General features: G+C 40.9%; 1 protein-coding gene across 4 annotated transcripts in view; it reads right to left on the bottom strand.

Moving 5' to 3' along the window:
• Positions 1–9,059: 9,059 nt before the first annotated feature.
• Positions 9,060–21,951, bottom strand: part of SGCG (sarcoglycan gamma) — a 678,395-nt gene continuing 665,503 nt past the window's right edge. For all 4 annotated transcript variants that reach the window (XM_073613440.1, XM_073613439.1, XM_073613441.1 and 1 more), the window contains exon 8: positions 9,060–9,740. In XM_073613440.1, the coding sequence (XP_073469541.1) occupies positions 9,567–9,740 (174 nt within the window). In that variant the 3' untranslated portion in view covers positions 9,060–9,566. The remainder of the gene's footprint in view (positions 9,741–21,951) is intronic.

The following is a 21,951-nucleotide window of genomic DNA, read 5'->3' on the forward strand; positions in this document are numbered from 1 at the left end:
CACGCATTTCTTTTGGTTTTTAAATATATTTATTTTAAGTGTTTTTTACCATGGCTCATTACAGGAGGGAATGGTATTAAGGGTCCTATATTATAAAGACTATATAACTATAATATGGAGGCTGTGATGTGTGTATTGTAATAATTTTAAATTCATTTGTGGTTGAATTATACCTACAGTATCTATGCATGCTTCTCGCTAGTGATGTTATATTTAATACTCACCACTGGAGGGCATAGAACTATGGATTATTGTCATCTACTATTTACTTTGGATATAAATACCAAGTTTGACCATGGGGGGAGCCTGAAGTCTGTGTTCAATAGATCTTTTTAGTGAATAATGTTTCTTTTAGTGAATAATGTTTCTTAATTCCAAATTTAATTTTAACTTGTGTCTTTTAAAAGTTGTATTATTAAAAGTTATATTGTGTAATCTATTACTAAAAATAAGTATTGCTGTAATGCAGACTCAATGGAATGATGACTTGCTTATTTACCGATATCACTATGGCAACTAATATGCTGTCCATAGCTTAAATAGGAAGCTTGGCTGTTCACATGACTACCCTTGAGAAAGTCACGTGACATGTGATGATACGTGTGGGGAGAAGGAGTCAGTGATGTCTTCGCATAGTGTTTGGCAAACACAGCGATAGCTGTATGAACGGTAAAGCTGTCTGACCATTATAACAAAAGCGATTCAGCTACTGCAAATATGTGAGTGGATTACATTGTTTGCTCAGTCTTGTAGCATTTAAAAACACTGCACAATGATGGTTTTTCTTTTATCTTTATGTGAATCATCACCTTTCAAATGTAATTCATCGTGCAACTGTGATCTGTGAGAATTAAAATACAAGCAAGTTCATCAAAGGCAAGTGATTGGACATTCAGACCTCAGCTGGATTAACACAAACAGACAATATTTATTGCTTTTTTTTTTCTTTTTTTTTCCCATCTACATATATCTAGGGATGTGTGTTCCCTTATGTTTTTTGATGCATCTATTTGCATTTATTCACTTTATTGATTGCTATATTTATTTGCACCTATTCACTTTACTGATTGTGATATCAGGGTATATGTTTTTTTTAATGCATTTTTTTGCATTTATTCACTTTATTGATTGAATATTTATTTGCACTTATTCACTTTACTGATTATATCAGGGTGTTTTTATGATTTAGGATTTTATATATAAGCACCACTCCAACAGATGGGGATAGTTTGATAAGCACACCAACATATTTTATATTGATTTATAGCAACAGGTGTCACAGCACTAATTGGTTGCAGCTCACACATTTCTTTTTGATGTTTTGCTATTTTATAGAGAATCCACATCAGCGCTTTAGTTTTCTTTTTTCATATAAGCCAACATTACATCATCTACAGCTGACACAATCATGGCTGCGGAGTGTGTGTGCATGATTAGACTGCATTGTCATTGACTGTAAGGATAAGAGTTAAACTCCTGGCTAAGTATCAAACTGCTATCTCCAATGCTAACCACACAGATTTTTGTCCTACATCTGTGTCACAGTCATCGCTGTGGATTGCACATATATGCATCAATTATATCTATATCGGCTGAGGAGATCTAAGCTGAGGGAGAAAGAGAGATACACACATTTGTCTCCGCTCCATTACCTGACCTACCTGCTGCCTTTTTGACTATCATAGATCAGCTTGTCTCTGGACCGCTATGGTAAATGTTTAGGTCACATGTTCACTATCTTTTACCCTTACCTGCATCCGCATGAAGAGAGTTTGGTCTTATACATATTGATATTCATTATGAATATGGGGATACCAATTCACCCTCTCAATGATACTCCTCCGAACAGGTGATTCTCTGTCACTGTGTGTTACTATCTGATCCATCTCCCCGTGATGGACTTATATCAGTAATGTTCTGCCTGCTTGATTATCCTCTTTTTTAAATTATTTAAGCTTTATTTGATTTTTTTTGCATGTACAAAAACAGAAGTATCAACCATAAAATACATATAATCTACATTTATATCAACCACACCCCATTTCCCTTCCTCTCCCCCTCCCCCGATCTGTTCTCTGCCTTCTTTCTTTGTTCAATCACAGCTGACCTCCTCCTTCATCCCCTCTGCAAACTTCCCGGACAATTTAAAGGCCAACCATCTTTCCAGAACCCCTCTGTATCCTTCAGCCTGTCCCTCTTCTCTGTTGCTTAGATATTCCATCTTGCAGATGTAGTCTACTCTTTCCAACCACTCTTTTACACTTGGTTTTTCTTTATGTAGCCATTTTTTTGGCATTAGTCCCTTTGAGCAATTCAGTAGGGGTGGGATTAATGTTTTCTTATATTGTTTTTTTGTGTCGTTTGTACCATGGAACAGACAGGTCCAAGGGTTATTTAATATTCTCTTCCCTGTTCGCTCTTCTATGTATTCTAAAATTTCCTGCCAATATTCTTTTATTTTTGGACAATCCTACCAGATATGCATCATTGTGCCAATTTGTTTGCACTCCCGCCAACATTGTGGGGATTTATCTTGTTGAAATTTGTGGATCTTCTCTGGTGTCAGGTACCACCCTACCAAACACTTATAATTCGCTTCGATAGTGTTTATATCTGTTGCAAAATTATGTACCTCTCCAATCATTTGTGTTTCCTCCAATTTTATACCCATTTCTTGTTCCCATTTTTCTATACAGGGTAATGGCCCTTGTCCCTCTAGCTTTGTTAGGATATCATATACTTGGGATATCCCATGTTTTAACAATGTTTTTCTATTGCAGAGTTTTTCAAATGGATTTAACTCCTTACCGTCCCTATTTGGATTTGGTATAGTACTCACTAAGTGTTTTAGCTGTAGGTATTCCCACTCGCTGATCTTCTGCCACCCATTTACACTTTTTAGTTCCTGTCCCTGTCCTTACCCTGCCCTGGACAGTGACGTCTTTTAATTGTGCGTTTCCCATTTGACTTCCAAAAGGTATCCCATTTCCAGGGCTAAAAAAATTTGTGTCCGTAAGTGGCATTAAGTGTGGATCATACTTCCAATTTCCCCGACGATGTATTGTGTCCCATATTTTAAATACATTCTTAGTTAGGTCATGTATATCTGTGCCCAATGTTCTAAATTTCCACGGTAGCCAAATAATAATGTAATAGTGTTGTGCTTAAAGAATCTTCCATCTCCACCCATCTCTTTTTACTGAGTACATTTGCCTATTCCACCAACCGTGCTATTATAACCACTTTATAGTATCTTTTTACATCTGGTGCTGCTAAACCCCCCATATTTTTTTCTCCTACTGAGAAGTGTAAAGTTTACTCTAGATTTTTTGTTTTGCCATATATATTTTAACATCATTGTTTTTAATACTCTAAAAAAACTTTGCGTAATTTCTATCGGCAGCATTTGGAACTTATAAATTATTTTTGGTAGGGTCACCATTTTTAACATATTTAACATATTTATCTTACCTATCCAGGACAGGGGTCTTATCGAGATATTCTTGATCTCTATTTTAATTTTGTTAAGTAGTGGGATGTAACTCACCTGATATAACTTTTCTAGGGTAGGTGTCAATTTAATTCCTAGGTATGTTAATTAATTTTTTGCCCATGTAAATGGGAATACCCTTTGTAATGCTTGTTCTTTTTATCTATTCCTATATTTAATATTTCTGTTTTTATTGGGTTAATTTTGAAATTTGTGAGTTACCCATATTTTTTTAATTCTCTCATTACGTTGGGCAATGTCAGCCTTGGTTTGGTTGTATATAATAAAATGTCATCTGCGTATGCCGCCACCTTATTATGTTCCTCTTCACCCACTCTCACCCCTCGTATATCCACACTATTTCGTAACATTGCCAATAGTGGTTCCAGTGATAATACATACAGGAGTGGCGAGAGCGGACATCCCTGTCTTGTTCCATTGAACATTTCAAAGGGTGGCGACATACTTACATTTACATTTATCATAGCCATAGGGTGGTTATATAGATTTTTAATCCAACGCATGAATCTTGGGCCCATACCCAGGTATTGAAGTGTATCCATCATGAATCCCCAGTCTACGCTGTTGAAAGCTTTCTCCGCGTCTATCGACAGGAATAGCGCTGGGGGTTCCCTATCTTTTCCCTTTCGCAGTATTAACATTGTTCTTATGCTATTGTCTCTGGCTTCCCTTCCCGGTATGAATCCTGTTTGATCTACATTTATCAATTCTGGTATCAGTTTTTTTAGTCTCGTCGCTAGAATTTTTGCATATAGCTTTATGTCTGCATTTAGCAAAGCTATGGGCCTATAGTTGGAGCAGATAGTTCTATCCTTTCCATCCTTTGGTATTATTGTAATGTGAGCCAGAAAGGATTCCCTTCTTATTTCTTCATTTTCCCCTATTATGTTCAGGTAGTCACAGATTTTTGGCACTAATTGTTCTTTACATTTTTTATAGTATTTGATTGTAAAACCATCTGGGCCTGGACTTTTCCCAGATGGTATTTCCTTTAGGGCTTTTCTGATTTCCTCCTGTGTGATTGGTTCATCTAGGGCTTCCGAATTTTCTGCTAAAATCTTTGGCAGATTAGCCCCTGCCAGATATTCCTGTATTTTTACTTTTCTAATTTCTTCCTCCTTTTGTGTCTCTTTATTTCTAACCGCGTATAATGCACTATAGTATGTTTGAAAAGCCTTTGCAATTTCTGTTGTTTTATATATCATCTCACCTTTCTCATTTTTTATCTTTTCTATAGAATTTAAAGTTTTTTTGTTTCTAGAGATTTTTGAAAGATATTTCCCAGGCTTGTTTCCCCATTTGTATCTTTCCTTTGCTATATTATTAAATACCTTTCTTGTTTCCGGTTCCATTAGGTCCTTTTATTGGTCTCTTATTATGATTAATGCATTATGGGTTTCAATGTCTAATTGTGTTGTATGCTTTTATTCTAATTCATATAGTTCTTTTAATGTGTTTTTCATGTTATTTGCTCTTTCCTTCTTTTTTCCTGCCCCGATAGAGATCAATATCCCCCTGATGCATCCCTTGTGGGCTTCCCAAATTGTTGCCTTTGTTAGTTCTGGCGTCTCATTAATAGTAAAGTATTGTTCAATTTCGTCTATTATTATTCCAACCTCTGTATCTTCTATGAGATCTTCATTTAACCTCCATATACCCTTTCTGTGGTCTGTCTCATTGAACCTCATCTTCATCATTACCGGTGCATGATCCGAGATTGATGTTATTCCGATTGAGGTTTCTACTACATACTCCAACACTCCATGGTCCACCAATATATAGTCCAACCTGGAGTACGTGTCGTGCACTGATAAATGATATGTATAATCTTTTTTTTATTGACAATTTTAATTATTTTCCCTGATCAGTGCACCAGATGTACTATCCAATTTGTGGTCCATTGAGAAATTAAAATCCCCAGCCAGAATTAGGTAACCTTGTTTAAAATCCATTAAGACATTTAGGATCCCCTTTAGATATTTTTTTGGATGTTTGTTGGGGCAATATATGTTTGCCAACGTATACTTCCTTCCCTGTAGGGTCCCCTTCAAAAAAAGAAAACAGCCTCTCCTCTCCTCCAATGTAAAACTAACCTTTTTTCCTATTCCAATGGCTACTCCTTTTGCCCTTTTGTTTGGAGAGTCTCCAAAGAACCATGTTGGGATAGCCCTTGAGTATAATTTAGTATTTGTGTCCTGTGCTATATGTGTCTCTTGCGGGAAAATTATCTCAGCGGAGTATCTTTCCAGTTCCCTTAGTACCATATGTCTCTTTCCTGGGGAATTCAGGCCCTTTTACATTATATGTTAAAAAATTTGTACCCAATCATTGTTGTTCTGTCCTCCTTTCCTTCCCCAACCCTCTCCCTGCCCCCTTATATTATATAAGTATTGGGTTTCCATTCGTTGTTATTTGCTCTGGGTTTATTTTTTCTGCGGGATCGACTGCCACTGCTCTTCTCCCTGTATAATTCTTTCTTGTCTTTGCGCCGTCTCTCTTAGACTGTCTGGTATTGGGATCTCCAGTTTTGTACAAAATTCGGCAGTTTCATCGATAAACCTAAGTTTTGCAAAACGTCAGTTTTTCCTGCCTCTTTACACACAGTGAACAGAGGACACAATCACCCGTCCCTATGAATCTGTGCTTCTTGGGCTTTAATTCATTTATAACAACGTTGTTATGTGTGGTGTGTGGTGGAGGTTTTGAATTGACATTTTTTGTCCTTTATTTTCAATAATCTTATGTCAAATAAATTATACTCATCTTTGATAGCATACTATCTGGGGGTCACTTTATATCAAATACTGGGCATCTGCCCGATTTTTGTGACACTGTCCTCCTGGTATGTTGATCCACATATGGCTCTGTGGAATGACAGATGCAACACAAGTCCTCCAGATGATTCCCATTAGGGTGAGTCACCCTATCTGACTTTGCACAAGGATATCAGAGATTTTGTCAAAATGCATTGAGCTGCTTAGATGTGCTTCATTTAGTGTATTTATATATATATATATATATATATATATGCTTAATTGAGCAGTGTAGCTTTACATTTTTTACTCTTTTGTTTTTTTCACTGTTTTCTTTTTTTGTAAAAATAAAATAAAATAAAAACATGGCTAGTGGCAATTCTTTGGCATTAAAATGAGTCCCAGATAGTTGAAAGCCACGTCTGTAGCCCTCACAAGTCATGTAATGCCTATTGCACTTGTAAAAACCACTAGAAACCACCTTCATTTTCCCTTCCCAATTCACTCCCATGCAATATGCTAAAATTTGGTCAAAAACTCCTAATTTTCACAAAAATGTCCCTCTTCCCTAATAATGACACTACTACATGTACTAAACAGTTATGCTTGATTGTGTAGATGGTTCACTGTACCCTCAGCCCTCGTTCCCACTGAACATGGCTTTGAAATCATGTAAGTTCATCTGAACTCGCACAATTTCACAGCCGCATTTCAGTCTGACTTCGGGGGCAACTTGAAAGACATCTGTACAGGTCCATGCACAGATGTCTATTGAAAATGCCCCTGAAGTCCCCAAAAGTAGTGCAGGGACTACTTTGGGAAATCGGTGCGACACACCACTGATTTGGGGCACTCTTATTGCCGGCAATAGGCTCTGATTTGACATGTCAAAGCACGCCGATGTGAATGGGGGCTCAAAGAAAGTTGTTGGTGATTTTTGACCTCTTTCAATTTTTCTGCGCATGAACATTTCAATTAACAATTAATTGGGCACTAGTTATACACAGACATCTTTTAGTCTACTTTGTTCCAATCTCTGTACACGCATTCACAACAGCCAGAATAGTCCATCTCAGATTATAAAGCTAGTATAGTTTTGAGCATCACTTGCAATTTTTGGGCTGTGATCGAGAGTGCTAATCATTTGATGCAGACAGAGGTGCTCATTATTGCACAGGAATATCTTCCTGTGCTGAATCCCTATCTTATACTAGAGAGGATAAAGGATGAGAAATACTGCACTTACAGTATGCCATTGGCTGCACTGGATAGCATGACAGTGGTCCCCAACCTTCCTTGGAAAAATGCAAGAATGGGCAGGATATCTCCTTTTCTATTATTCTCAGAAAAATATCTGCCAATTTGTGTATCCGTGACCCAATCACCTGGTAATGTTTCTTTTTTCAGACTTAAAAAAGACATACATATATATCAATAGGTGTGCACGCAAGTAAACATCCCCAGGGATATTGAGGGAAAATAATAGCACCAAAAGCAGGGATTTCTATCTCAAATCTGAAAATGTCATCTGCCAAATCAGCATTATTGGGAAATGTCCATTTAGATATAGGGAACCATTACATTTAAAAAAAAAAATGCTATCAAAATACAGTGGTGATGGCTTAAAGTATATCTCTAGTCAAATCTTTTTTTTCTTTTACTTAGCGATGACAGACAGACAGGAGCCTTGGCTATTCGCATATATCTACATATCCAGCATGGTTTGGCACAGATGATCTGTCATGCACACAGACAGATTGCGTTCAGGTTTGGACATATGTCCCTAACTACAGGTAACAGCTGGGTGTGGCAAATAGCAGCAGCACATGTCAGCCTATCATTGCTTTCTACAGGCTTCTTGGCTGCAGTTGTTTGCCTACACCTGTCATTCCAACCAGAAGAATCCAGATACTTGCTGCAGCAATCTGCTGTATGTCCATAATCACCCACGATAATGTAACCTAACTGTAACATTTTAGTTTTTTTTCCGTCACTTTAGATCTGGTGACAATGGTCATCAGAACAAATAGAGAGGGTGAGTCTCCGCAGCAGAGACGCAGCATAAAAACCTGACTGAGCCAACCTTTCTCTACTCTATCTGAAAAAAGTTTTGGTGATAGATATAGTCATTAGTGTGTTCCCTATACTGAAGGAATGTCGTTGGTGTTATCTCAAATCAGGGTTAAATGCTCCATACCACTTTGGGATCCATCAAACAGCTTGAAAAGATTTCTACCTGAACTCAACAAGTTTAGGAAAGCCTTTTGCTGACATTTGCTGAAATAAAAAAAATACAATACATAAACCTGCCAATTTTTTTCCATTCATCATTTTCAAAAAAAGCTGTTAGTTTAGATTGGGCCTCAGTACTCAAAGTATCCCTTCTATAGCTGCCATTATCTTTGCACATACCCACAATCAGATTTAAACTGTAGTTTTCCAAAAATAATCTGAACGCAGCGGGTGACCCCAGGACAATACATTTTTGGAATGCATTCATACAGAATAGTAAAGGAGTGCAAAACCCATCTGAAGCGAACAAAAGCCCTTCGACACACGTCTTTACTGAACTCCACTATCAAAGCGGTGAACAAATATGAAAGCCAAGATATAAGATGGGATACTTTTCAAATGTACTAGCCTGTAAAATTGGAATTTAAATATTTCATCACATCTAAAAGAAGTTGTATCTACTAACTTTTCGTCCTTTTATCAGTTGCCACCAAACACTTCAAATTTAGCAATGTAAAATATGCCACAAAAATAACATACAATAAAAACAGCAGACTGCATAATATGTTATTGCAGGGTAGGTTGCATAGTATATTGCTGGCACCTATTCATTTGTTTCAAATATTGGAAACAGATCATTAAGATCGCATTATTACCATAAAATGTGGTACAAGCAGAAAAGTATTTGAATTAGGAGAAAAAAAAATTAGAATGGTTTTCAATTAATTACTCAGTTCAATGAATGTGTAACAGTTCAGTGACGTGACAAAATACTTAATTTATTAACTGGCTGAGCTCCAGGAGCTCCAGCTCTTAGTTTTCTGGTACTAGACAAGACCAATAAATGATGGTTCATTTCCAAGTCCAAATTAACTTGTGCTATTTTACAGTGTCTAAAAAAATATTTCCTTATTTTTCATAAAAGTGTGTTTCCAGATACAAATAAACATCCCACATATTTTGTAGTTTTAGTAACTAAATTCTCAATGAGTTTTGTTCCAACAAACAAAGTGAAAGTTTCCACGTTCTATAAAAGGGACTGCAAATTTCCAGTGATTCGAAGAAGTCTTTTATTGACAGTCACGGCTGTATTCCTGGCAAGTGGATGTCGACCCAGCCACAGATAGGTAGAGTCTTCCATCAGGACAGACACAAACTTCATAGAGGTCCTGAGAACTTCCAGGGTTCATCTTTGATCCTTGAGGCAGTTTTGGCATAAATATTTTTTCAGCTTCTAGCACAACCTGTGTAGTAAAAGAAAACAAGTTAGTGACTATAAAAATAAATTACAAATATGTTTAAACCCGTTGCAACATATGAAGATGAAATTTGTTTAAAGGGACCCATTCCATTTATTCTGATATCCCATCTAACTGTACTTTTGAATAGAGACTATTAAGAGATCTTTAGAGCTCCCAGCTATCTAGAGATCCCTAATTAGCAACTGTGATACTCTGTATAAAAGCGCAAGTAAGATGAGTAGTGTCTGGATACAATAAGTCTATCTGGATACATGATATCATCTTTCTTTTCCTGCTTGACTGGAAATAGTTTTTTTTACCTATTAACTGATCTCTTTTAGCTTTCTTTTTATAGTTTATGCTATTTTTTTCTCAGATTCTTTTTATTTTTATATGCAAAACATTAAAACAATACAAACAAATTATCCTAACAAAATCACATAGACCAGGGGTAGGGAGAAAGAATATTTCAGCGGACGAAAACTGAGCATGCAGAGCATGTCTCAATTGAAGGAATTGATAAAACCAATTCTATTGTAAAGGGAACTCTCCCCTTAACTCTTCAAAGGACTTAAGTAAACATTAAAACAATACAAACAAATTATCCTAACAAAATCACATAGACCAAACACTACAAAAAAAAAAAAAAAGGGAGAGAAAACCTCCCCCACCCTATTTCTTGGAGTATAAGAGAAAAAAACCTTTATTGCACTAGAAGCACTGAGGGTGGCCACAAAGTACAGCTTTCACAGAAAAAAGGAAAATCCAAAAACCTATATATTTACCCATAAATACCTATATTAAGATGGTCACCTACAGCCCAATATCTGATATTACAATATACATAATAAAGATTGGTCATACCGATGCCAGGGACATAGACTCAAGCCACTTTGACCAGATAGCATCAAACTTATTCATGGCCTTCCTTAAAAAATATGTATGTTTTTCAAATATCATAATCCTATTAAGGTCTGAAATCCAGTCAGATACAGTTGGCGGATGGGTAGAGGCCAACCTTAGGGCAATCTGTCTGCGGGCAACAAAGAGTGCTCGCCTAATAGTGTTGCCTATAGAAAAAGTATAAGTAGAGATATCACAGTGTCCCAATAGGCACAAAAGTGGTTCAGCCGAGATATTGATATCCAGTAGCCGATTTAATGTACTCATCACCTCCGCCCAGTATCTCTGGAGTTTAGGACATCACCAGAAAAGATGTATTAATGTGCCTGTGTTACCGCATCTAGCACAGGCTGGCTCAGATCTCAGGCCAATGGTATGCAAAAATTGAGGAGTTCTATAAACCCTATGAAGGATAAAGATCTGGGTCAGTCTGTGTGATGGAGAAAGGGATACTCGAGGCAGAGATCAGAGAGCATCTTTCCATACCTCTTCGGGGATGGGACCAAGATCCTGTTCCCATCCAGCCCTAGAGCGAATAGGAAAGCTCAACAGAAATCAATCTAACAGCACCCTATATGTAACAGGGCTAAGACTTTTTGTTAACCTTGCTTTTATGATCTTGTCAAAAACAGGGGTAGAGGGAGAGAATATTTCAGTGGACGAAAACTGAGCATGCAGAGCATGTCTCAATTGAAGGAATTGATAAAACCAATTTGATTGTAAAGGGAACTCTCCCCTTAACTCTTCAAAGGACTTAAGTAAACTGTTCTCATACAGCTGACAGTGTTATTCCTGATTTTTCCCACCTCTGAAAGCCTCTAAGAACTGAAAGTTGGGGAGTCTATCATTTTCCCATATTAGAGTATATCTAGTGGAGTATGAAATACCCATAATTTTTTTGACTGTATCCCATATTTTACAAATTAACTTACAAGTGGGCATATCTGTACACAAAATACCCCCTCTTACCCCATCTAGTACATATAGTGGTGACCGACCCTTAAATACATAGGAAAATAATCATCAGGCAGGAAGAGGTAGCTGTTCAAACTCCCATACAGCAAAATGCTGTAGTTGTGATGCAAAGAAATATATCCTTGGGTTAGGAACTGCCAATCCACCCGCATTTTTGGAATGTTGAAGAGTCTTAATACGGGGGAGGGTTTATTCCACCATATTAAACGCCTAAATATACTATTAATCTTAGTAAAAATCCTTAAAGGTATAAAGATTGGAGCATTATGAAAGAAATACAGAAGCTGAGGCATCCATATCATATTAATTAGATTAATACAGCCTATTAGCAAGAGAGGGAATTTATTCCAGATTTTACTTTGGTCTTGGAATGTAGCGAGTAGTGGAATGTATGTTGTCTACAATATACGACTGAGGGGAATCAGAAATAACTATACTCAAATATTTTATAGAAGACACAACCCTGAGCTGAGAAAGTGAGGATGGTAGTGGGTCCTGGGGGAGATCTAAAGGCATCCACGTGGACTTCTCCCAATTTATGCCTAACCCAGAAAACCAAATACCAAAGTCCTTAAGATATTTCATTATTGCCGGTAAAGATGAGCGGATATTGGTCAAAAAAAAGAAGAAGGGGGTGCGTGGCCTGGACATGGCGGAGTAAAGTCGCTTAGAGCTCGAGCTCCCGACTCTTGACCCACCTATTGCGGCTGTAATGCCAGTTATTCAACCGTTGGCTACCCGGCAATGAGCTATCGAAGGAAAGGCAAATACAGGGGATCCTCTAAGACTAACCCGGCCGCCCACATAGACAGATACCTCAGGGAAAAGATCAGGAGATCCGCACTGAAGTGCAGGAGATTGACGATCGATTAACTAGAGAAGAGGTCTCAGTCGGTTCATTGGAGAACCGAGTGATACAGCTGAAGAGAGCTCAGCAGAAACAGCAGGAACAGCTTGCGGAGGTACAGCTGCATGCCGAGGATTTGGAGAACCGGAGCCGCCGACAAAATCTAAGGTTTCACGGCATTCCAGAGGCAACAGGCCAGGAGAACCTTTCAGAAACAGTTCGAGCCATTATACATACACTGCTGGACCAAGACTTACCGGCCTCCTTGGAGTTCGATCGGGTGCACAGGGCGCTGGGCCCTAGATTGGCTGATGTGGACAGGCCTCGGGATGTTCTCTGTCGTCTGCACCGCTACAGTCACAAGGAACAGATCATGAGTGCAGCACGGCTCAAAGGTACAGTAGACTTCGATGGGGCACAAATTTCAGTCTACCTGGATATATCCCGAGTGACACTGGCGAGGAGAGCTATGCTAAAACCCCTGCTGGAGAGGCTAGGCCGAGCTGATTTAACATATCGTTGGGGATTCCCAGTCCAGTTAACCATTCGGAAGGGTAATGCCTCCTTCGCTCTACGGCGTCATGCGGAACTTCCTGACCTCTTTGCATTCTTAGATATGGAGCCCTTTCCGCTGAGGAACTGGTTGGGTCCCTTACCGAGTAGAGAGCCCCGTCCTTCTGCCCAGAACGCTCCGTTAGGTCTTCCCCGCCGTTCATCCAGGCGTAGACAGAGGGAACCCACTCCACTGGGAAGGGGAGACCCGGAGCCGTAGTGCCTAAAGACGTACACAAGATGTCCGCCGAGCCCTGCCTTTGCCCCGATGCCAGTGGACACATTGCTTCAGCTTTTTCGTTTTTCTTTTTGTTTGCATTACAACTGGAGTGGGATCAGATGATTACTTACCATGCGGGAGCAGGGATATCATGAGAGCCTAGGGGGTCTCCCTGCTTTCAGGGAATGCTATTATTGACGAGCCCTGTAACCCATTTTACACATCTCAGGAGCTCCATACAAGATCTACCATCAAGCGAATATATCCCCCCCCCCTCCCCCCTGATTTTTTTTTTTTTCTTTTTTCTTTTTTGGAAGGTCCTTTATAACCTGTTAAGTTCGAGGTTGCATATGTTATTTTACAAATGTGATGCAGGACAATGGTTTTTCTAGGAAGGTTGAGGGGGGATATGGGGGGTGGAGGTAGGGAGGTGAGGCATGGAAGGGGAGGTTAATAATTCTGCTTTTATTTAATATTGCTGTTTACAAGATTCATGCCTCCTAATAAGCCATGCTTATAGTCTGGGAGCTCGTCGGGTGTGGAGGGCGGGTCCTGAGACATCATTGCCAATCAGGGAGGAAGTACACTTCCTCAACAGATAGGGTTCTGGAAAAGGGGGGGGGAGGAGGCACTGGACTGAATACCAGTATCCGGGTATATAGATAAGTATATAACTTAGCCTGTTAATGTTTTGTTGTGTATTAATGGCGCTATGCTTCTCCTGCTGCACAATCATTCATTAGATTGACACTAGGGGCTCTCATGGAGATTCCCTGGGTTGGGTCCGTTTATGCAGAAGGAGAGATGTTTGGCGGGGGAGGCTGGCCCTATGAGGATTCCCATTCTGCTCATGCAATGTGTGTTTAGTTTTGTCTTATAAAAGTTTATGTTATTGTTTTAGTTGCCTCTGTTTATGCCTACGTTTTATACTAATTAAAAATGGTGGGTCGGGATAGGGAGCTCCTGATCCCGTCGTGTGTAGCTATTAACCCACATAGGACTACACCCCTCTGGTGCTCAGATTTGAGGATCCACGGGTGTATTGAGACCAAGTCTCTCAGCGACTAAGGCGCTGTAGTTATTTGAGTTTACGGTTACCTACGTGACTCTTTGTTTTTTTTAGTTTCCAACCTATTCTCTTGAATTTCTCGCTTCCCCTTTCTCTCTATCCTCCCCCTCCCTCCTCATCCCTTTGGGGGCTCTCTCTTGTGTTTTTTTTTTTTTTCTCCTCTTTCATTCCCCTTCTCCCTTCCTCCAGCCCGGCTTGAACCATGAACCCAACAGAGACTCTTATGCCCCGTACACACGGTCGGACTTTGTTCGGACATTCCGACAACAAAATCCTAGGATTTTTTCCGACGGATGTTGGCTCAAACTTGTCCTGCATACACACGATCACACAAAGTTGTCGGAAAATCCGATCGTTCTGAACACGGTGACGTAAAACACGTACGTCGGGACTATAAACGGGGCAGTGGCCAATAGCTTTCATCTCTTTATTTATTCTGAGCATGCGTTGCACTTTGTCCGTCGGATTTGTGTACACACGATCAGAATTTCCGACAACGGATTTTGTTGTCGGAAAATTTTATATCCTGCTCTCAAACTTTGTGTGTCGGAAAATCCGATGGAAAATGTGTGATGGAGCCTACACATGGTCGGAATTTCCGACAACAAGGTCCTATCACACATTTTCCGTCGGAAAATCTGACCGTGTGTACGGGGCATTAGACTGATGTCCATTAATACGAAGGGTCTTAATACCCCGGAGAAAAGGGCCATGGTACTATCCAATCTTAAACATGCGAAAGCTCACATTTGCTTCCTCCAAGAGACCCACTTTCGAGCCAATTGCATTCCAAAACTCCATAATCGTTCCTTCCCGATTGCCTATCATGGGTGCTCCTCCGAGTCTAAATCCAAGGGGGTCAGTATACTTATACGATCCACGACACCGTGGACACTACGCGACAAGTGGAGTGATAGTGAGGGACAGGCCCTGTTTGTGAAAGGGACTCTGGGCGGCTCTTTGGTAACCCTGGTGAACCTGTATCTTCCCAACACGGGCCAGATTGAATTTCTGGAGTCTATTATGACAGAATTAATGGATTTTGCCGAGGGGGAGGTGATTCTAGGGGGTACCTTAATTTTACCATGGACCCCACCTTGGACACATCGAGACAAACTTCACAGGTCTCCTATGCCGCACTTAAACGCCTAAAAAAGAACTTTTATGCTTTCCACCTGGTAGATATCTGGAGGATTTTACACCCGACCCAGAGAGATTATACCTTTTATTCACATCCTCACGACTCGTATACAAGAATCGACCTCTTTATGTTGCCCCAATCTTTACTTTCTAAGGTGAGAGCTGCATCAATAGGATCTATCACCTTTTCAGACCATGCACCGGTTTTCATCGACATAGATATTTTGCTCCCTAGGTCAAAACAATGGCAGTGGAAGCTCAATGACACATTGATCCAAGACCCGGAAGTAGTTGAAGAAGTAGCTATGGAGTTGAGGAATTTCTTCTCAACCAATATAGAGGAGGGGTGCGCCCCATTGATGGTATGGGAAGCTCACAAGTGCTCTATTAGAGTTATTTTAATAAAAATTGGCACACGACGTAAGAAGGCAAGAGCTCGTCAAATGCTTGACCTCTTGGGTAAAATCAGGGCCTTGGAATCCACTCATAAACAATCCCTAGCCAACCAGACACTACTAGAACTTACTTCCCTAAGAGGCCAGCTGAGATCCCTGGCATTGGAAAAAGCAAAGGTAGTCATTGCAAAATGCGAATGCACTTTTTATGAACATAGTAACAAGTGTGGTAAATTATTGGCAAGGGCCTTGAGAGCACAGCGGGCACAAGCCTTTATCCCAGAATTGATGAGAGAGGATGGCTCTAGGGTGCATGCCACGGAGGAAATCGCGGAACAGTTCCGCAAATACTACACCTCATTATATAATCTTAGGCGTCCACCTTCGGGAAGTGAAACAACTCGCGAACAGGAGGCAATTTGGGATTATATTCAAAAGTCTGGCCTTCCGCAATTGCCTGAGGAGGCTCTGAAAGAATTGGAGGAGCCGTTGACGGGAGAGGAGGTAGCGTTAGCCATGGCGCGTATGCAAAATGGTAAGGCACCGGGCCCTGATGGGTACTCGTTGATGTACTATAAAACTTTTAGTGACCTCTTAATACCACACTTAGTAGCAGCATATAATGACACTGGAAAGGGAGCGGTTCCACCTTAAGACTCACTACGAGCCTTCATCTCAGTGATTCCCAAGGAGGGCAAGGACTCTTTACTTTGCCAAAACTATAGGCCAATTTCACTCCTTAACATTGACCTAAAGATCTTCACTAAGATTCTCTCCATGAGGCTGTCGGAGTGGATTCTTTCGATAGTACACTTAGACCAGGTAGGATTTGTGCCCTCAAGGGAGGCGAGGGACAACACCACAAAGGCAATCAATCTTATTCATGTTGCTAAAACACGTAAAACTCCAATGTTACTTCTCTCTACCGACGCCGAAAAGATGTTCGATAGAGTGAACTGGCCTTTCTTGGTTGAGACCCTACAACACATAGGCTTGGGAGAAAGGATGATGAGCTGGATACAAGCCATCTATTCTAGGCCCACAGCACGAGTGAAAGTTAATGGCCAGCTCTTCTCCTCATTTGGTATTACCAATGGGACGAGACAAGGGTGTCCCTTATCCCCATTGATTTTCATCCTTTCTCTGGAACCCTTCCTACGCAAGGTGAGAGATAACCCTAACATAACAGGAGTCCATATAGGTGAATCCCTATCTCCAAAAATAGCGGCTTTTGCGGACGACTTACTCTTTTTCATAACTAACCCTCTGGTTTCCATACCTAATCTTATGGCGGAATTGCAAACATATGGAACACTGTCTTTTCTCAAAATTAACTTTCAGAAATCGGAAGCCTTAAATATTTCCATGTCAGCCTCCTTGAACAACCTTTTAAGAGCAGATTTCCCGTTTAAATAGGCAGGGGCTTGCATTAAATATTTGGGCATTCGTCTATCAAGTAGAGTAGAAGATATTTTCTCTATTAATTTCCCCCCTTTCTAACAGAGATCAAAAAAGACTTATTGAAATGGCAGTCAGGCATGTTTTCTTGGTTTGGACGGTGTAGTATAATAAAAATGAACATCATGCCAGGTATACTATACCATCTTCAGACCCTCCCTGTCAAGGTTTCCCATACATTCCTCAGAGCAGTGAACCGTACCCTGATCAGGTTCATTTGGGCACAGAAACCTCCGTGGATGTCTCAGGCCATTTTAAGGTTACCTAAAACATCAGTAGGCATGGCTCTCCCAGATGTAAGCCTGTACCATGCCGCTTGTCATTTGACAAGAATGATTGACTGGTGCCGCCATGAAAAATTAAAACAGTGGATTCAAATAGAACAGCTGCTGGCTGGACTGTATTTGAAAGGATTACCTTGGTGCCTAAGGAATCTACCAGAGTGTACTTTAAAACACCCAACAATAGGAGAGACATGGCGAATAGCCCAGAAAACCGCTCGAGAACACTCGATCGCAAACACCCCTTCCCCGCTTACTCTGGTGATTGGGAACCCGGCTTTCAGTCCAGGATTGAGTGACCCCAGGTTTCAGGAATTGAAAGGGAGTGACAAATATCAACTTCGCCATTTCATACAGAATGGACAGTGGATGTCCAGAAAAACAGTGATAGACGATCCCTCTTTGGTCTGTCTCTCCTTCTGGCAGAGGCTTCAATTAGCGCACTTCATCACAGCACAGCCCTCACCGGCACCCTACTTAAGACTCTTGACTTCATTTGAGCAACTCTGTTTAGAGCAAGAACCAGCGCGCCACACCATCTCGATAACATACCAACTCTTACTTACACTTCCCAAGGGGTATAGACCTCCTTACATAGACATAGATACAGCTCTCCGAGAGATAAGTGGAGAGAATAATTTGCTTTACATATAAAACATCGATTTGTGCTAACCAGCAGGAGGCAGGGTTCAAGGTGTTGTCAAAATGGTATTACACTCCAGTTAGGATACACCGGATGTTTCCTCAGAGTTCGGACCACTGTTGGAGGTGTGGGGAGGAGGTGGGCACCCTACTTCATGTCTTCTGGTCGTGTAGGCTTCTGGCATCCTTTTGGTCCGAGGTTCATCGCATAACGCAAAAGTTCATGGACCGGGAGCTGCCCAAGAGTCCTGAATTCTTTTTAATACACCACCATGAAATACCGAGCAAAACGTACAGAAAGTCAATCTTACCCTTACTGACCACGGCAGCGAAAAGTTGTATTCCCCTACTTTGGAAAAGGACGGAGCCCCCATGTGTGGCGTTATGGTTACGGAAGGTAGCTGACATACATAGAATGGAGGACCTTATAGCAACAGAAAAGGGTACTAGAGAACAATTTCTTAAGAAGTGGTACTATTGGCTGGAATTTTTCTACTCTGAGGAGTATACAAGGCTGATGCAATAAACTTTGTGGGTTACAACATTCTGATAAGGACAATGTAAAGTCTCTGTAGTGTATGGAGGAAGGAATGCATCTTTCCCCCCTATCCCTTCCCTTTATTCTCGCCCCCTCTTTCCTGGAGTGGGGCCCCCCCCCCTTTTTTTCCTTTTTTTTTTTTTCTCCCCACTGCCTCTCCCCCTCTTATTATCTTATTATTTTCTTCCTTTTCGTCTCTTCTCTCTTTAATCTTTTTATTCTCTCTAGGCCTAACAAGTTCTTCTGACTTCTTAACAAGCCCGATGATCACCAGGTGTCATTTTTAACTACATTAGCTACATACAAGAAGAATTTCTATCATACATGGGACACAGGGTGCCTCCCTAACCGAGAGATGGGTTACTCGAATAAAGATTGTATAGGTCTACTTAAATGGATCTCTTTTATGGTTTGATTGGTATAATAAGATAATTCGAGATATTTATGCAGCACTACTATAATCTTGTGTCCTATGCTCTATTGCATTCTATTGCATATATATTACTTCATGTCTACTGTTATTTATATCTTATGCTATTTCAAATAAAGAATTTAAAAAAAAAAAAAAAAAAAAAAAGAAGATGATCTCTAGTTGGGGGGAAAAACCTGTTTGGTCAAGATGGATGATACTTAGCAGTAGGTGCTGCAAGCAGTTTGCAAGAATTTTGGCCAAAATTTTAACATGACAAGAAGAGAGATGGGTCTGTAGCTAGTGCAGTATGTCTGCTCTTTCCCTGGTTTAAGAAGGACTGTCAGGTGAGCATAAATGTATCTGCGGGGAAAGAATGACCCTTAGACAAGCCATTGAAAGTAGATAAAAACAATACTGTGCAAGAATTGGCAATTGATATTTATAATAATGAGGGGTTAGGCCATCTGAACCCGGGGCTTTACTGGCACACTCCACTCTTTCTGTGCCTGTTCCTTGGTGCCACACTCTGTGTCTGTTTTCTGGTAAAAAGTCCAAATACAATATTTCCCATGCACACGTTCCTGAAAATGGCTGTAGTAATGCTGGGTGCTGTAATGACCACTGTCTTGAAACTATACATAATCAGATTGAAGAAATGTCATCAGCACACCTAACCTAGTGTGCTGATGACATTTCTTCACTTTGTTTTCTGGTAACCACACTTTCTTTCTGTGCCTACTCTCCAGTCCCCACTTTGGCCCGGTTTCCTCTTTGTTTGTGCCCACTCAACAGTTCCTGTTCTGCTTTAAGCATCCACTTTCTGAACACTGTTCATATTGTGCATCTGTTCTCCAGCTCATGTTCTCCTCCTCTGAGAGGTTTCTGCTCTCATATTTTAAACTTGCTATCTAATCCCTGATCCCTGCTGTCCAAGGAAATTAGTAATCAATCCATCTTGTGCTGTTTATCTAAAAGAAAAAAAAAAGGGTTTATTTGTGGAAGGGACTGAAGCCTCTATCTATCTCACTAATCTCAGATTTTGATTTTATTTTACTGTTATACTTTCTGTAAACATCTCCACATGTAGAAACATAATAGATTTTATAGATGCTCTAAACCCCTTTTTTGTATGTGGGGTATAAATATTTATGAAAGGAAAGAAAATAACCTCAAACACAGTAACGGCGGCAAGTTAAAATTGTCAGGGCTGGGCTCAGCCCTTCCTTCTCTGAGCTGGCTGCTCAGCTGTCAGCTAATTTCCAGCTCCCATCTCTCTCCACAGTTACTCAGCTGTTGATGATATCCTGCTCGTCAGTCCTGCCTACTTAAGCAGTGCAGTCCAGAGGAACTCTGCCTTCGCCTTGGTCAACATCACAGAAACTTTCTCCTGCGCTCCTGTTCAAGGCTTGCTTTGCTGACATCCCTTCTGGGGATGCTTGCTGTTCCACTACATTGATCCCTGACTTCTGGCTTGGCTGACTATGCATTCCAGTTACTGAACTTATTTTTTACTCTTATTATTAAACAAGTGTGATTAAACTGTACTTCTGCCTGATTCATGGTTTCTGACAGTAGGCGAAGGCCATGAATTCAGAAAATGCAGTCAGTCCACTTGTTGGTAATATTTTTCTAGATTGGATGAACTGGATCACTGCATGGATCAGTTCGCCATGGCCTTACAAAAGCTCCTGAGTCTCACGGCTCACCTGGAATCTCTCACTGTGGCCGCCCTGATACAACCTATGTTGCAGGCCGACGCTACTGCTGCTCCAGTCTCTGTGCAGGCACCCTCCTTGAGTATTACCTCTATAAGAGGTATGTCTGGTTCTGCTCTGCTTCCCCAGCGATTTGGGGGCGATCAAGTCCAATGCAGAGGGTTTCTCAACCAGGTTGAGATATACTTTGAGATGCTGCCCCATGCAAAAACCTGTTGTGTTGAGTTACCCTGAGTTTGTGGCTTCATTTAAAAGGGTATTTGACGTTCCCGCATGCTCTGCTTCTGCTGCCAAGTGCCTCATGTCCATCAAACAGAGTACGAGAACTGTTGCCGACTACGCCATTGAATTCTGTACTCTGGCAGCAGAGGTTGCATGGAACAATGAGGCCCTCGTGGCTGCTTTTTTTCATGGTCTCTCGGATACCATCAAGGATGAGATAGAAGCCAGAGATATACCCGCCGGAGTTGATCACGTTTGCCATCCTCATTGACTCCAGACTCAGAGAAAGACTCTCTTTTAAGAAGTGCTTGCAGAAGCCTCCTGTATGTTTTCCTCCGAGCTTTGCAGTCCCACCCGTGCCTCCCTCACCTCCCATGCCTCCTAGTAACGAGTCGGGCAGTGAAGGTGAACCCATGCACTTGGGTTTCACGTGTCTCTCTGCGGATGAGAGAACCTTTAGGAGGAGGGAGAGATTGTGCCTTTATTATGGCCAGGCAGGTCACTTTTTGAAGTCCTGTCCTACCCGTCCAGGGAACACCTAAACCTCAAGGTCCGATCATGGGCAGGTGGCGTTGTTTCATCCCCAGTTATGCAGAAGGATAAGCCTCTGGTTTCAGTCACCCTTTCTTGGGCTGAGTAGTCTGGCTAGAGTCATCAGGCTCTAATCGACTCTGGGGCTGCAGGCCTGTCCATTGATGCTGCCTTTGTATCGAAGCACTCGTTTCCGCTGCAGCTGCCTGACACTCCACTTGCCATTGAGGCTCTTGACGAGAGACCTCTACAGCCTGCCTATGTGACTAATGAGACAGTTCCATTGTCCATGGCCGTAGGGGCTCTTCACCATG

The sequence above is a fragment of the Aquarana catesbeiana genome, linkage group LG02, assembly GCF_042186555.1.
Source record: "Aquarana catesbeiana isolate 2022-GZ linkage group LG02, ASM4218655v1, whole genome shotgun sequence".
Classification (NCBI taxonomy): Eukaryota; Metazoa; Chordata; class Amphibia; order Anura; family Ranidae; genus Aquarana; species Aquarana catesbeiana.